This window comes from Sebastes fasciatus, chromosome 20 (assembly GCF_043250625.1).
Source record: "Sebastes fasciatus isolate fSebFas1 chromosome 20, fSebFas1.pri, whole genome shotgun sequence".
Taxonomy (NCBI): domain Eukaryota; kingdom Metazoa; phylum Chordata; class Actinopteri; order Perciformes; family Sebastidae; genus Sebastes; species Sebastes fasciatus.
Window position 1 is genome coordinate 25093868 of NC_133814.1, and position 16953 is coordinate 25110820.

The 16953-nt window shown below is 41.2% G+C and overlaps 1 protein-coding gene across 1 annotated transcript in view; it reads right to left on the reverse strand.

Annotated features, from left to right (window-relative positions):
* Positions 1–2125: 2125 nt before the first annotated feature.
* The window catches only part of LOC141757969 (corticotropin-releasing factor receptor 1-like), a 74906-nt gene continuing 60078 nt past the window's right edge, over positions 2126–16953 (reverse strand). The window contains exons 7-14 of the mRNA XM_074618955.1: positions 16829–16949; positions 14665–14818; positions 13077–13137; positions 11076–11148; positions 7038–7123; positions 6773–6908; positions 6438–6479; positions 2126–2937 (exon numbers count right to left, since the gene is read on the reverse strand). Of these exons, the coding sequence (XP_074475056.1) occupies positions 2797–2937; positions 6438–6479; positions 6773–6908; positions 7038–7123; positions 11076–11148; positions 13077–13137; positions 14665–14818; positions 16829–16949 (814 nt within the window). The 3' untranslated portion in view covers positions 2126–2796. The remainder of the gene's footprint in view (positions 2938–6437; positions 6480–6772; positions 6909–7037; positions 7124–11075; positions 11149–13076; positions 13138–14664; positions 14819–16828; positions 16950–16953) is intronic.

Genomic DNA, 16953 nt, shown 5'->3' on the forward strand with positions numbered 1-16953 from the left:
TTAATCTGAGTTTTTTCCTGCAAATTTATAACTTTATAATCTCAGAGAATATTCAATTTTTTTTTCATAAATTTGTGAGATTTTTCTCGTAAATTTGTGAATTTAATCTCAGAAAATCTCTGATTTTTAAATTTTGCAAATTTATGACTGTATAATCTCAGAGAATATTCAAGTTTTTTTCTTGTAAATTTGGGACAATAATTTTAGACAATTTCAGATTTTTTATAATATGCAAATAACACTATTTTTACAGGTAAATTAGCAAAGTATTCTCGTAAATTGTTACGTTTTTAATTTTATTTTCTTGCAAATTTATGATTTTGTAATCTCAGAGAATATTATTTTTTTTCTTGTAAATGTGAGGTTTTTCTGGTTAAATTTGTGACCGTAATCTCAGAGAATTTCAGATTTTTTTTCACAATATTCTGACTTTATAATCTGAATATTAAATTTTTTTTCTCGTAAATTTATGACTTTAATCTCAGAAATTCAGATTTTTCTCTCAGAATATCACCCTCCTCCCCCAGCTCCATAATTTTAAATTTTGTTCAACATACTATGGCCCTAATACATACTGTCGTACACACATCACTTGAAAGGGATAGAAATAAAATGATCTGAGGGCGACAGAAAGATGAGGTTCATATACAATTTGACATAAACAGCAGTTGATAAAAATGCACAGGTGCTAGGCATACTGGTATCGTAGGAATGTGGACTGTGAGTTGCTGATCACATGGAGTAATGTGCCCAAATGATTCACAGTGTGTGGTTTGTGGTTTTTTTTGGTTTATATTTGTGACTTTAACCCCCCCCCCCCGCTTATATATATTTACAATAAATCGGTAAACAGAGTTACTGCGTGGCCCGCTCACGTGTCATGCTTCAACCCGACGCCGCAGAAAGTCACTTGATAAGATACGAGAATGAAACTCCGTCCCGGCTTGATAAACTGTGTTCGTCTCATCCGGCTGCTGGTAGAGAGGCAACAATAGTAAGTCTCTTTATCCTGCTGAAGAGTTTGGCTCCAAAAACATCCATCAAAGTTCATTCTTCACCAAATAATCTACTTAAGAGCCACTTACATTTTCTAGAGCTTTCAATCGCACCTTCATACATTGTGAAAACTGTTTTGGTTCAGATCATTTAAAGTAAAAGTACTAATACCACACTGTATAAATACTCTGTTACAAGTAAAAGTCCTGCATTGAAAGTGTTACTTAAATAAACGTATGTCAGTATAATCAGGAAAATGTAGTTAAAAGTATTAAAAGTAAAAGTATAGTAGTGTTATATTATTTTATTATTATATCATTAGATTATTATTACTCATGCATTAATGTAAAAGCAGGATTTTACTGTCAAAATAGTTGAATTAATTAACTTAATGAATGGACTAATCGTTGCAGCTCTACTTGTATAAACTGTTGGGTAGTTTAATTCATAGCATAACATCATATTTTGTTAACTCTTTGTATGTTTTGTGTGTAAAAATCTTAATTTGTACAGTAACTAAAAGCTGTCAAGTAAATGTAGTGGAGTAGAAGTATAAAGTGGCATGACAATATAATACTGAAGTAAAGTACAAGTACCTCAAGTTTGTACTTAAGTATGGTACTTGCGTTACATTCGTCCACTGATTTTTGGACATTGGAGATGACAACTTGCGATTCTTAGGTTGTAGCGGGCTAAGTTTTAAAGCTGGAGTGAAGATACTGGTCTCATATAAAACTAGAAAACCTGAAGAATCCATCGGTACCAACCTTGTCACACTAGCTTGTCATGAAGGAGGTTAAATAACGCTCCAAACTTGCACTACAGTTTGGCGAGGAAAAACGGTCATAGCCATTTTCAAAGGGGTCCCTTGACCTCTGACCTCCAGATATGTGAATGAAAATGCTAAATGCAGTACCTGTGAGGGTTTCTGGACAATCTATGTCATTGTTTTGTGTTGCTAATTGATTTCTAATAATAAATATATACATAGATTTGCATAAAGCAGCATATTTCGCCCACTCCCATGTTGATAAGAGGATTAAAGTACAGTTTGAACTGATAAAAAATGTGTGATTAATCACCTTTAACTACGGACAGTCATGCGATTAATCACAAGTAAATATTGTAATTGATTGACAGCCCTAGTTTATTAATGATAGATGAATTATTTTGGAACAAAACTCTTCAGGTAGAAAATTATGGAATGTATTAAAACTTTCTGGAAAGTGGATGAAAGTAGCACGACTGCACCGAGCTGGCTGAGAACAGATGAGGAAGAAGAAGAGAGCACAACACCAAATTAACAAACACTATATCCAAGACAATTGTAAATAAAACAAAAAAACAACTGAAAATGGTAATAATAAGTTAGTCGCTGCGTTTGAGTCCAGTGTCCGCTGGCGGTGGAATCCAGTTCAGTACAGTCCAGAGACACGAGCTCTCGCTGGTGTAAGAAGAAAAAACAAAGTGTGTGCGAGCAGGAATACGATGGAGAGTTTGTATGGCGGGCAGACGGTGAAGAAGATGGAGTGCTGTACATTCACACCCAGATTCAAAGTCACTCAGCTTGGTCACGTGATCCACTAACCTCTCGTTCCATAGAGTCTGCTGCAGTGTCCTTTATCTCCGTCCTCGTCCATTTTCAGCTCCGTGTAATGTCCCTCCTGAGGTTTGGGAGACTGATGTAGCCTCTCTCTCTCTCTGCAGCCTCGCCTCAGCGTACTCCGGTGATGTGGCAGAAAACCACGACGACAGCCGGGGAGGATGGGAGGCGGTGGGTATCCGGGACGACGGCGGCTCTCATAGCGACGTGGACTGCTTGATGCTGTGGAAGCTGACCCGTGAAGGTGACGTGTGCATGGACATGGCCTGGGTCATCCGGGCCCGGATGGAGTGCTGCTCCTGCCAACGGTGGAACCGCTTCCTCGCAGCTGACCGTACCTGTCAGAACCAGGACGAATCATTGTGTTACCGTGGTAACGACACTGTTTACTGGGATATCAGTTTAAGTTTATGTTTTCGGTTCAGTTTGTCTGTTTGTCAGCAGGATTACGGTGAAACTACCAAACCGATTATCATGAAACATGGTGGGAAGGTGAAGTACGGGTCGAGGAAGAACCCATTACATTCTGGAGCGGATCCAAATCACCGAGCGGATCTAGCATTATCTTTCACTTATGGAAACGTCTCCTCTCTCGGAGTGCCCCTCTAGGTTTAAATGCATCTGTTTTTTGCACTTATAATGAATAATACTGAGCATATTTTGAACATGGATGCAGTGGTGGAAAGTAATAAAGTACATATAGTCAAGTGCTGTACTTAAGTACAATTTTAAGGTACTTGGACTTTAGCATATCCATTTTCAGCTACTTTATACGTCTACCAAGATAACTTAATGTCACACTGATGAGATAAGTCAAAAATGTTGACTAATTAAGTCAAAATTATTAAAATTATTACAAAAAAGTACGAGAAACTAAGTCAAAATTAAAAAGATAATGAGATAATTTGGTACGTTTTTGACTTACTTAGTCACAATTATGAGATTTACCTGACAAAACTGTAAGACAGGAAGTAAGTAAGACAAAATGATGACATAGATATTAAGATAATTTAAGATTAACCTGAGATATTAAGTTAAAATGTTGATTTATTAAGTCAAAATGATTAAATGTATTATGAAAAAGTACGAGATACTAAGTCAAAATGAAAAGATAGTAATTACAAGTCACAATTCGGACTTTTTAATGTCAAGATAAGGAGATTGTCGGTCAATTTTTTGATTTACTAAATCAAAATTATGAGATTTACCAAACAAAATGATGACAAAATTGTAAAACAGGAAGTAAGTTAGACAAAGTTCTTACATAGTTTTTAAGATTAACTTGAGATATTGAGGTAAATTGTTAACTTATTGAGTCAAAATGATTAAAATGATCATGAAAAAGTGCTAAAGATGCTAAGTCATAATGAAAAGATGGCAATTAAATCAAAATTATGAGATTTTGAATCAAAATTATAAGATATTAGGTCAACTTTTGACTGTCTGCCTCAGAATTCTGATTTACTATCTACAAAGTCTCATTAATATCTCATAATTCAACATAATTATGATTTATTTTTATCTTTCCTTTAACTTTTCATTTGTCTCTGCAATGTTAAACTAAATACAGACCTCTGATTCTAATATAGGTCATGTATTTTGTAACCTACAGCCGCAGCAACGAGCTATAAATCGTTTTAATGGTGATTAAAAAGCGTTCCTCCTCCTCCTCCTCCTCCTCCTCGCTCACTCCCAATCTGAAATCAATCGTCCCGTGTGTCCCGCTCCTCTACATCCTGCCTCCAGTAATCAGTCTCAGATGAATGAAGCTTTAACATGAACTAAAGCTGATTGGTGCAAAACAAGCAAACAATCATTTTAACACACTGTAATATTTGACATCTCGATTCATCAGCGTTCTAACCGACGCTGTGTTTGGCCGCCGTTCCTCTGTAAAGACCATTTAATCCTCCACACACACACATGTTTTAGTACTAAATGTTTTCCTTCTCTCTTGAATGTGACCGCGGCCGTCCTTTGTTCATCTGTCTCATTTCTTTTCAGCCTGAAACGAAACACTAAATCAATATCCTCTGTAAGCTACACATGCTGGTTAAGCCCCTTGTTGGTCCGTGATGAGATATTCATTCATCATCTGGGCCGGCTGATGCGGCGTGGGACGCCGGGCTGATATTACATCCATGTGCTACTCGAGGAATCGCTTGTAAAGTCGTGATAATGCTGTGATAAGATGTGAGCCGAGCCCTCCGGCTTCAAACACCAGATTATGATTCAAGCTGAAGACTCAGACCGAGGCTGCCTCGATTACACCTAAAGATGTGACACAATCCCCCGTTATCACCAGGAAAAGGTCATTTATCTTTATGCCTACTTCCTCTTCATATCAGGGTTTATTCAGCGACATCAGGCCGCTTGTAGTCGAAGCCAAAAAGAGTATTGATTGAAACTTTTGGAGAGCGAGATGTGGAAGTTAATTTACACTTTTAAGTGCAAAGTTGTCCTTTCTAAAAATCTATGTTCCTACTTTAACTGATGAAGTCCAACAGGAAGTTGAAGTTTGCTTCCAAAGTTCAAACAGTTGGAGAGATTTTCTGTACTTTCTGTTCTCGTTTGAGAAGTGACTCATTTGGAAAAAGGTGAAATTTAGTAATATATCTATTATAAATGTGACGACAGCTGTTGGGTTGTTTCCATCTGTTGCAACAAAATCTGATCAAACGTCCATAACCTGCTGTATTTTTAACTCTTATTATTAGTCAGCTGTTATATTGATGCTTCTCTAATACATCTTTCTTCTATATACACTCACCAGCCACTTTATTAGGCACACCTGTTCAATTGCTTGTTAACCCAAATAGCTAATCAGCCAATCACATGGCAGCAACTCAATGCATTACGTCATCTAGACGTGGTGAAGACGACTTGCTGAAGTTCAAACCGAGCATCAGAATGGGGAAGAAAGGGGATTTAAGTGACTTTGAACGTGGCATGGTTGTTGGTGCCAGACGGGCTGGTCTGAGTATTAAACTGCTGATCTACTGGGATTTTCACGCACAACCATCTCTAGGGTTTACAGAGAATGGTCCCAACAAGAGAACATATCCAGTGAGCGGCAGTTGTGTGGACGGAAATGCCTTGAAACTATAAAACCTAAAGAATCCATCGGTACCAACCAAGTAATAAGGAGGCTAAATAACGCTACAAACTTAATTTTGGTGATGAAAAACTGTCATTGACCTCTGACCTCCAGATGTGTGAATGTAAATGGGTTCTATGGGTACCAACGAGTCTCCCCTTTACAGACATGCCCACTTTATGATAATCACATGCAGTTTAATTGTGATTAATCATGATTCAATATTTGAATCGATTGACGGCCCTGGTCTTTTTATTTCCTTTCCTCTAGCTTGTGTAATTGTGGCACGTTAAATGTTTTCATCCCCCAAAACAGAAAGAATATAACAAAAACATGTCACGAAAAAGCCAGCAAAACGTTACAAAATACTGCACACAACAATACTAATGAAAATACTCCATCTACTAGGATTATTAATAACACATTAAAGGTAGCATTTCTGCACGCATGCATATTCATGCTTCTGTGCTATTCTGAGAAGCTTTCACCCCCGATTTCCCCATGAGACCAAATTAAGGCTGACACTGTCATAAAGAGTAGAAAGTGATGTCACTTACACATGACAAGTCTTAATTGTGCCCTGAATATAAGTAGCTTGGAGCTTCATCACTCACTCTAATAACACACAGCAAACAGAAAAGGGAGAGTGGGAGCGCCGGGAGACGGGGAACATAAATAAATGTTGGGATGCAGGGGGAACGTGAAATGTTTGATTGATAAAGCGGAGGTGAATGTGCTTACCTCGCTGTTTAGGAAGCAGTAAAACACGGACACGAAGAAGCCCTGCGAGGAGAGGAAGAGGAGGGAGATGAAGACACAAACAAAACATCATCATAAAAAAAAGGAGGGCATTCAAAACATCAACGCCCTGATCCGGTTTTAATCGCATGCACAGCAGCTTATCAAACACGTTACATTCATTCAATCATCTCCGGAGAGGAACAATTTAGCTGTCCACTCATCACAATTACTGTCTTTGTACACAGAAGCATGCCCACACACAGAAGATATTATACTCCGCCTGTCCCTGGAAGCTCTGAGGACGGGCTAACCTTTGTGTGCGGGATAAATCGTACCTGGAAGGACTCCAAAAAAGAGTTGAAATATATGAAGACGATTTGAGAGATCTCGTCCTCCCCCGGGTTGACGAAGAACAGCATGTAGGTGATTCCCAGGAGAGGAAGAAGAACCAGTGTAGCCTTCACAGCTTTCCTGCAGACGATCACACAACCAAAGACTCTTACAACAAACTCCAGTGAAGTATAAAGCATTCATTATTAAAGGTGTGTTCATAGAGTGTCTGAATGTTTTGTTTCCTGCAGGTGCAGCTGAATACTTTACCTGTACTGCATCGTCTCTGAGGTGGTGGAGGCTCGCAGTTTGGTCATCAGGATTCTCACGATGTTGAAGAGGAAGATGAAATTGATCTGTTGATGAAGATCAGACACAGCGATGATAGTTATAGTGTCTATTAATGTCAGAGAAAGGCGGCTCAGAGGTCGATGTTCATGACGGGTTTAAAGCAAACAATAGAGGATGAGTGTCCGGCAGCAGAGGGGTTCAACACTCATTACCACGGTGTCATCATAGTTTATATATGGACATTTCAGTATTTAGTAGGGCTGTCAATCTATTAAAGTAGTTATCTGTTCTAAATGTACCTTAAAGGGAGATTTGTCAAGTATTTAATACTCTTATCAACATGGGAGTGAGTGAAAAACAAAGTATTCAAAAACAAGGGAAGAGAAAAATGTAATAATTTAAAAATAAGAAATATGTAAAAATAAAAATATATAATTAAAAATGAGAAAAATTAAATAAAAAACAAAATAATAGGATTAATAATAATAAAATAATAATAAATAAATAAATTAGGGCTGTCAATAAATAAAAATATTTAATCGTGCACATGCAATCAGCACATGTTTTTATCTGTTCAAAATGTACCTTAAAGGGAGATTTGTCAAGTATTTAATCCTCTTATCAACATTGGAGGTGGGCAAATATGCTGCTTTATGCAAATCTATGAATTTTTATTATTGTAAATCAATTAACAACACAAAACAATGACAGATATTGTCCATAAACCCTCACAGGTACTGCATTTAGCATAAAACAATATGCTCCAATCATAACATGGCAAACTGCAGCCCAACAGGCAACAACAGCTGTCAGTGTGTCAGTGTGCTGACTTGACTATGACTTGCCCCAAACTGCATGTGATTATCATAAAGTGGGCATGTCTGTAAAGGGGAGACTCGTGGGTACCCATAGAACCCATTTACATTCACTGATCTGGAGGTCAGAGGTCAAGGGACCCCTTTGAAAATGACCATGACAGTTTTTCCTCACCAAAATCTAGAAATGAATTTGCGTTATTATTGATAACTTTGACAGCCTTAGAAGGTGTTTTTACGTTATCATATGTGCTGTATTCAGTGGTGGACAGTAACTAATGCATTTACTCAAGTACTGTAACTACATACGGACTGTTTGCGGCAGCAGGACGCTGTACGTCGGTTCATTTTCGTCTGTTTTTGGGAGATTTGTCGACAATACGAAAAATCAATAAATAATGTCTTATCCTTTAATAATGCTAAAACCTGTTACTCTGCTATCTTAAGTGCTCCTCGAGACTATTTTTCCCACAATGTGATGAAGGACTAAATCAATACCCTGTGCAGTAGTAGGTGTGAATGATGTAACACAAGAGCAGAAATAGCTGCAGGAATACTTTCCAGGGCCGGCTGACCCGACCTTGGCCCGAACAGATGCATGGCAATCTTTCAAGAAGCGTCCGACCCACCGGTCCTCACCAGCCCCGCCGTGCATTAGTGCTTAACATGTTCAATAACATCCTGTATTTATCCTTTATACATCACTTTATTGCTGACATTAACCGCTACAGACGGGGAAAGCCACGGAAAATTCACAACCGCAGCGGCCTGACAGGAGAGACCGCAAATATTCTGGTGACCTGACGGTGATCCTGCAGGATCAAGCGCAAACATGCAGAGAGATGAAAGCCTGAGCGGAGCCGTCTATTGTAAGCGAGACGTTTTCAGTGGAAGTAGCAGAGAGATATTGGAGGAGGCAGATGTGGGCTTTAGGCGGGAGAGACAGAGACATAAAGCGCCTCTCAGAGAGATGACTTGTTCAACTAAAGAGAGAGAAGAGATAAGAGAAATGTGCCGTTTCTGACGATGATGGGAAGGTCAGTCCACCACTGGAGACCCAGCAGGGAGGAAACGGACCAAACGGAGCAGAGAAACGGTCAAATCACCACGGCGAGGAGGAGGAGGTGGTCAGAGAGGGAGGGCATGCATGTGGATCAGGACAGTCAGAGTAAAAGTAGCAATACCACAGAGTAGAAATACATTCAAGGTGAAAGTATTAGCGTCAAAATTAGGGGTATTAATTACGGTATTATCACCATACTTAAGTAACAATATGATCTTATTGCGATATGCTGAGTATTGCGATAAGATATGTATGGGATGATGTGCAACGAGCCGGTCATTGTTGTGAAATACACCCCGACAGGGCGATGCTGACGGGTCTTTCATCACCCTGAAGGGGTTTATTTCAGGAGTAAAAATGACAATATTTCCCTCTGAAATGCAGCTGAGTAGAAGTACAAGTATCTCAAAATTGTACTTAAGTACAGCACTTGAGTAAATGTACTTTCCACCACGGGACTGAGGAGAGTATTTTGGGAGCGTAGCCAGGAGGGAGTTACTGTAGTCCAGACGAGAGATGACTAAAGCTTGTACAAGAAGCCGGGCTGAGTCTCCAGAGATCTGCAGGATCATTCAACATTTCATCCTGCTGGAGGGCCGAGAGTCTGTCTGGCTTCACGCAGACTGTTAGCAGAGTGAGGAAGAGTCAGGCTGAAAGCTGGAGGACACGTCCTGCAGGTGCTTGATGTCCAGTTTAACCCTTCACGCGTCACTACGGACATCGTTGTCTTTTTAATTTTACAATCATTTGGGCTGTGTTAATGCTTTTGGCATGCATGTTGATAAGAGGGTGAGTTTAAATAAGTCTCTAATAAACCGTGCAGTCAAAACACAGACACTCAGACCTCCTTAGGGACTAAATGTCCCCATTGGAATCCATTAAAACCACAATGTTTGATCCCATGACAATAACAGAAAAATCTGTTATCAGGTTTTCAATCTAGAGCCCCGACTCGACTTCAACCACAGCAACTTTCCCCTGGAACTGGGACCCTTTTGAAGAACTCGTTGTGTTTTGACCGCAGGGACCGGGGTCTAAATTAAGTTCTGGGGACATTTTCCAGGGTGTTTTTATCCCCTAAAAAGGTCCTGGTCGGGGGTAGTACTTTCTGACAGTACTTCCGGGGTGGAGTTTGCAGGGATAACCATCGCTGACAACACACACAGCCACTTCAACAGCTTCAACTCGTGTACCGCTTCATTCATACACAGGGAAGCACTCTAGTATTGATTTAGGACCATTCTAGGACAAAATTGTGAAAATTGTAGTTCCGACCTTTCCTGGACTCTATGGGTAATACTCTCCTCCAATCACACGCAGGCGTTCGCCCACCCCGAGCCTTTCCAAGCTGACCTAGAGCCGGTCGTGGTGCACCGCCTCGTATGTGGGACTCCCCAGCCTGCCGTGTGTCGCTCACACCCTCCAGCTGGCTGTTAACGAGGGTCTTTGGCACAGAGAAGTACTCGTATCGGTACTCGGTATCGGCGAGTACCCAAATGTAAGTACTTGTACTCGTACTCGGGTCTGAAAAAAGGGGTATCGGTGCATCCCTACTTGTTTAGGACTCGAAACTCAAAGTTTGGGACTTTGGAACTTTGTCTGCAAAGACTTGAGACTTACTTGTGACTTGCAAAACAATAACTCGGTCCCACCTCTGCTATTATGGCAGTTTTTTGACATAGACATTTATGACCTATAAGGAGGACATCAGAGCATATTTTTTAAAGGATTAAGATGTTATATTTCTGTAATTTAAAGCTTAGCTACAGAGACCAAACGGATTCACAACAGTTAACATCTGATGAAATAATAAAATCAAAGCATGGAAAAGGTTCCCTCGGGGTATGGAAATTACAGAGTGTTAAGAGATAATTCCTCATAAACAGGACTGAACAAATCCTTGGATTTCATCTTTGTTTTCCGAGAGGATTCCCATATGCTGCAGAGATTTCAACGCCACGCTCGACAGGTAGCGAGTCAGAACTTCACATTCATCATCTCTAACGTGAAGAATGCGGTGCGGTTTCCAACATTTCACGCCTGTCAGGCGTTTTAGAGACGTAATAAAGACTAATTGTTTCAGTGAGTTATGTAAAAATGCGGCAACTGCAGGATAAAAAGTAGAAAAGAGACTCTTACCACTAAGACAAGGATCATGGGACCTTGGTAGATGTAGTCTGTGTAAACACCAGCGCGCTTCCCAAACCAGCACCTGGAATCAAAACAGAAGTCACAGGTAGAGGTGTTTATATTGTTATATTGTTTATATAAGAATTCACCTCCGAGTTCAGCACATGTTGGAATTATATCAATTTGTTCAGGAGTTTAAACAGTCAATCATTTACCCAAAATATGGATTATAGAGGACAATTCTGATCAAAATGTAACCTTATTTTCCTAAAACAAATGGAGACTATTTCAAATAAATATGATCTTGTTTCAATAATTTTATATACCAAGAAGAATAAGATGGAAAAAGAAAGTTTATTTTAGATAACACATGTTGAAATATGAAATAAAATAATACAAAAATAACATAATGACATGTTTTACTGCACTGGTTGATTTGTTCACTTGGGAGTAAATAAGAGGATTAGTCTGATTCTGTATTTTTCAACAAATTCCACGAAAAGACCAAAAGCCGTCTCTCAACACTTCCCGACGTCCCTCCCCTGTCTGTGACACTCAGCCCCGAGCACGTCGGCTCCTACTGAAGCATAAAGCTTTACAAATAGGTCACAATTATAAAGTTTCATTTGTAAAAAAGGCTCAGTAATTTCATAAAACAGCTGCTCACTGTAGTTTTTATCAAACTAACAGGAGGAAATTGTGCATTTGTTGGGGACTGTTTTCATAATCCACATTTAGTGCTCTAAGCTCTCTTCGAAGCCACTAGACTCCATTGACAAAAGCAGTAATTTTACCTCGCAGAGCACAGAAGTTGTTGGTCTACCGCTGCCTCGATCGGTTAGTTTGTTTCTCTTATAGTGTGACTTTGGTGAATCCAAACTAACCCTTTAAAACACCAAAGTCACCAAACAAACTAACCGATCGAGGCAGCTAGGGATGCACCGATACATTTGTGTACTCGCCGATACCGAGTACCGATACGAGTACTTCTCTGTGCCAAAAGACCCTCGTTAACAGCCAGCTGGAGGGTGTGAGCGACACATGGCAGGCTGGGGAGACCCGCATACGAGGCGGTGCGCCGCGACCGGCTCTAGGTCGGCTTGGAAAGGCTCGGGGTGAAGGTGGCTCGCGGCTGCATCTTTACAGCGCTCCCCGCCCGGACCTCTCCCTGCTCCCAGTGCGACTGTCGACCGGAGCAGGCTGTCCTCACTGCGCCCCAACAGTGTCGTACCGCGGCCCACATAAAAGGCGCCAGGGTTCTGCGGCGTTGTCGGCAACCCACCCGACCCATCTTGAAACATGGACCAAGGAGTCAAACGTAAGCGCGAGTCAGAGGGTGCAAGCAAAACCCCGTGGCGCAATGAAAGTGAGGGCCGGCATCTCGCCCGCACCATCGGGGAGGTGGAGCGTGAGGACCCGAAAGATGGTGATGAGAGGTCAACGTCGCGCTGCTGTAAAGTGGTATCGGTGACGTTTTGCGAGTACAAGTACGAGTACATGAGCACAGTATCGGACCCGATACCCGATACTGGTATAGGTATAGGTATTGGTATCGGTGCATTCCTAGAGGCAGCAGTAGACCAACAACTCCTGAGTTCTGCGAAGTAAAATGACTGCTTTTGTCAATGGAGTCTGGTGGCTTTGAAGAGAGCATAGGTAACGGAACTGATTATGGATAAGTATCTCATACAACCCCACTTCAAAACTTGCAAACTATCCCTTTAAGGACTTAAATTAGATGTTTTTCAGTGCACACAAAGCTGAATCAATTTTCACCTGTGTGCTAAGCGACCACTCCATATCAATCAAGCACTAAGCACTCACCATCAAAGTGAAAATGGCCACAGGGGTAACGTGTAATTAAGAAAATTGTGCAATGCAAATGTGATTACAGCAGGTTATTAATAGACATTCATCTCCTTAATGCAATACTGCCCTTCCTCATCCTTTCTGTCAGCGGGTTCAGCTTCTCTGAATATCTAAAGGGAGTCACAACAAAAAAGGGCTTACTTCTCATTGTCGTAGTACAGCTTCCCAATCGCCCATGCCACAATTATAGGGAACGGTATACCTGTGAGGCGAAAAAAGGAGAGAGACAAATGACAGATTCTTCTTTCATCTTTCTCTGCTATTCAGATCACAAAATATCCCTCGGGGGGATTTCACGCTGCAATATGAAATCCTTGTCTTTTTTCACCAGCGCCTGCCAAGCTCTGTCAAAACCTATTGTTGCTTGTGTGCTGTGATCCACAGATGCAAGCCGAGACATGTCACCATCTGAATGTGTCTTTGTGAATGAATGAAAAGCCGGACTCTGGTTGATGATAATGCAGAGTGATCGTCTGATTTACTGACTTATAGGAGGTATAATAGAGCAGATAAGCAGCCATTACTTGACCACACGTCACACATGTACGTCTTGCGTCTCTGGAACTTTCCACTTCATTAGCGATATACCGTCATCAGTGTCAACCTCAGATTGGTTGAAAAAAATGTAATTTGTCTTGTTGTTTTTCATTTCTTGTCCATAACCCTCTGCTTTAATAATATGTCTGCTCCTTGAGTCTGAGTTAAAGCGAAGCGGAGCAAATAAAATTTGATCTTATTTATGTTTTCACGGGCCTTTGCTGAAATGTGCTGCCATCATCCCCCCTTCACACGGAGGCTTCACGCTGCCCCGGGGGAAATGTAATCCAGATGGCACAATGCACCTAATCTCAGCAGCACATAGTTTAGTTTGACAGTGTGAAACGGGGTGTTAGTGAACTCCACACCAATATGTTTCCCAGCTGCCACACCAAATCCTGGTATCTCCATCAAGTCAACTGCTCCCATTGTTGGGAAAATGAGTGTCTGACCTTCAGTTTGTTCTACTGAAGCGAAATGTACCCAAAACGGACTGGAGTTAAACAAGTAGTTCAACATTTCTGGAAATACAATACTTGCTTTCTTGCTGAGTTGTTGTAAAAAGGGACAAAATCATGTTTTTATGGGGGAGTTATGAGCCAGGCCAGCTGTTTCCCCATGCTTCCAGTCTTTATGCTAAGCAACATTTTGTTCCTTTTACATTTCTGTTAGTGTACAGATTACACAAACAACATACAGCATGTTGATTATTGAGCTTTAGAGGTGTTGGAAGATGTTTTTTTGAACTTTGAACAGAGCAAGGCTAGCTGTTTCCCCCTGCTTCCAGTCTTTATGCTAAGCTAAGCTAAACGCCTCCCGCCTCTAGCTTCACACTCACAGACATGAGAGTGGTATCGATATTCTCATCAAGTGAAATGCTCCAAATTGAGATCAATTCAGACTCCAAATGCTCTACATTTGAGACTGAATTTACTGAGTTATTAAATGTTAGATATTTTGGGACATACACTTATCTTGCTGAGAGTTTGATCAATCAATCAAGTTTATGTATATAGCAAATTTCATACAACTAAGGTAGAGTCATTGCGCTTCATGATGAGAAGATTGATACCACTCTCAGGTATCAATCTTCTCGGCAAATAAGTGTATTTCCCAAAATGTCTTACTATCCTTTTAAGGTTTTCATACAGCTGCAGTGATGTTATGATTGTGTAGGAGTAAGAGTACGTACACCAGCCGATGCAGATGAACATCCACTTGCGCAGCTTGTCGGTGGAGTAGGTGAGGACGATGGCAGTGTGGAGGTAGCAGCCCTCGCCGAACATCCAGAAGAAGTTGGTGGAGTGGAAATAGTTGAAGGAGGCGGTGACGAGACGGCACCAAGCCTACAAAACGAATTATTCTGTTAAACATTTTACAGTTTCTCAAAAATATTAAATTCTATCCTACTGTCAAAGATGTTTTAAAGCATACCACATGTTCTTCAAGTTACATTATTATCATTTCATCAGGAAGTCCTTGTTGGTATGTCAAAGGACGCTAGATTTGAGATTTGAAGGTTTTTACTGTAATGCAAGAAATATGCTCTTTGTCATGACTTCCATGTTTCCATCAAATCATTTAAAAGATCTGAACACAAATGTGAGATTTTAAATCCGTTCAATAGAGTGAACAGCCTTGGAGAATCAAGGACGAGGTGTATTCAAACTCTTCTTGTGGCTCATGGAAACCCAACACCTCACTAAATAAGCCTTACATCACTTTCTTTTTGCTTTAATTTGACACCTTATTATCTGAAGCTCATGAATGCAGCCGCTGACTCTTGAAAGTCAAGTCGCTGGGCCGTCCTTGAAGACACCTACAAGGAAGAATCCATCAAACTGAACTAGTTGAAATTCAAATGCATTTTGTGGAAAGGAAGAAAGGGAACAGTTCTTTCATTAAAGGATGATCCTTTTTAGCCTGAGGTATATATGCAGGATGTCATGAAGTATTTAAAGGATAAGGCTGGTGATACTTACTGCCAATAAATCTAATGAAAATACCAAAACCAACAACGTGTTTTAGTTTCATTTTTAAAAAACAGCGGTGAGCTGCAGGCCATATGTGAGTTTACCAACGTCACTGTTGTAGTGGCATCTATTCCACCGTCTGCTAACGTCAGACTGGGTCACTACAGACATAAAGACTGCTAATAACAATAAGAAGTGGTGACAAAGAAAAAGGATCAGATCTGCACAGACAGAACTGAAGCAGGCTCTAAAGCAGGAGAAGAGGATTTATAAAGGAAGGTAGAAAGCAAACTACAGGAGTGTGATACAAAAGAGCTTTAAGTCGATAAGTGGCTGCAGCGCTGCCAGCTCTGTCCTGCAGGAAGGTGCTTTTAGTTCCGATGAGGCTAATCACTTCTTTGCCTGATTTGATACCAGAACCAATGACCTCCCAGCAGAGCAGGAGTCAGCACATTCTCCCTCTCCTTAAGGGGGTTGGATGCTATTCCTACTGCGTGCCCCCTATAAACCATTACACTTGATGAGGTCTGCACTCAGCTAAGAAGGCTTAATGTTAATAAAGCACCGCTCCTTCCCTGTGCTCTTAAAGTGTGTGCAGACCAGCTATGCAAGGTGCTTCACCATATGTTGTCTTAATCTATCCCAGTTAACTGATAACCGACCCTCGTTAACCAATTATTAACCGTTAACCGACAAGATTTGTGCCTCACATGCAGCGGTGCGCCAGCTGCAGTGTATGAGCACAACAGACAACTGAGTCCCCAGTTCACCGTACAGGAGCGTATGCTGCGTTCACTGTCTCCAGTTCACCCGTACGGAAGCGTATGCTGCGTTCACTGTCTCCAGTTCACCCGTACAAGAGCGTATGCTGCGTTCACTGTCTCCAGTTCACCCGTACGGGAGCGTATGCTGCGTTCACTGTCTCCAGTTCACCCGTACAAGAGCGTATGCTGCGTTCACTGTCTCCAGTTCACCCGTACGGGAGCGTATGCTGCGTTCACTGTCTCCAGTTCACCGTCCGGGAGCGTTAATTTAGCAGACGGCCACTTTCCCAGTAAAAGTCTCCACCGCACATTTAGTTTAGTTTAGCAGGGTCTGCCCGGCGTAACGACACTCTGTCTGCCCGGATTAACGATAGCGATTGTCCTACAAACCGGTCACCGGTCAATAAACGTGAATGGCTTTAACGTTGGACGGCTGTGTGTCTGGCTTCTCCAGGCGAGCTTTCGCTGCAGAGCCGCAGGTTTCCACACGGCGCCGCTGCGCTGTGCACACCGGCTGTGACCGGACTATCACCAGACTTATCCTTTAACTTAAAACTAAAGTTTCCTAGAGTGCCTCTTGTTGCATACATCAAAGATCAACAGACGAAGCGATACGTACCACGTTGCTTTCGTGCACCTCGGGACTCATGGTCATTTGGACGATGAACCAGGTGGCGTTCCTCAGGATGAAGGCGGTGATGAGGTTCCAGTGGATGATGTTTCTCAGGCAGCGGATGCTCCTGT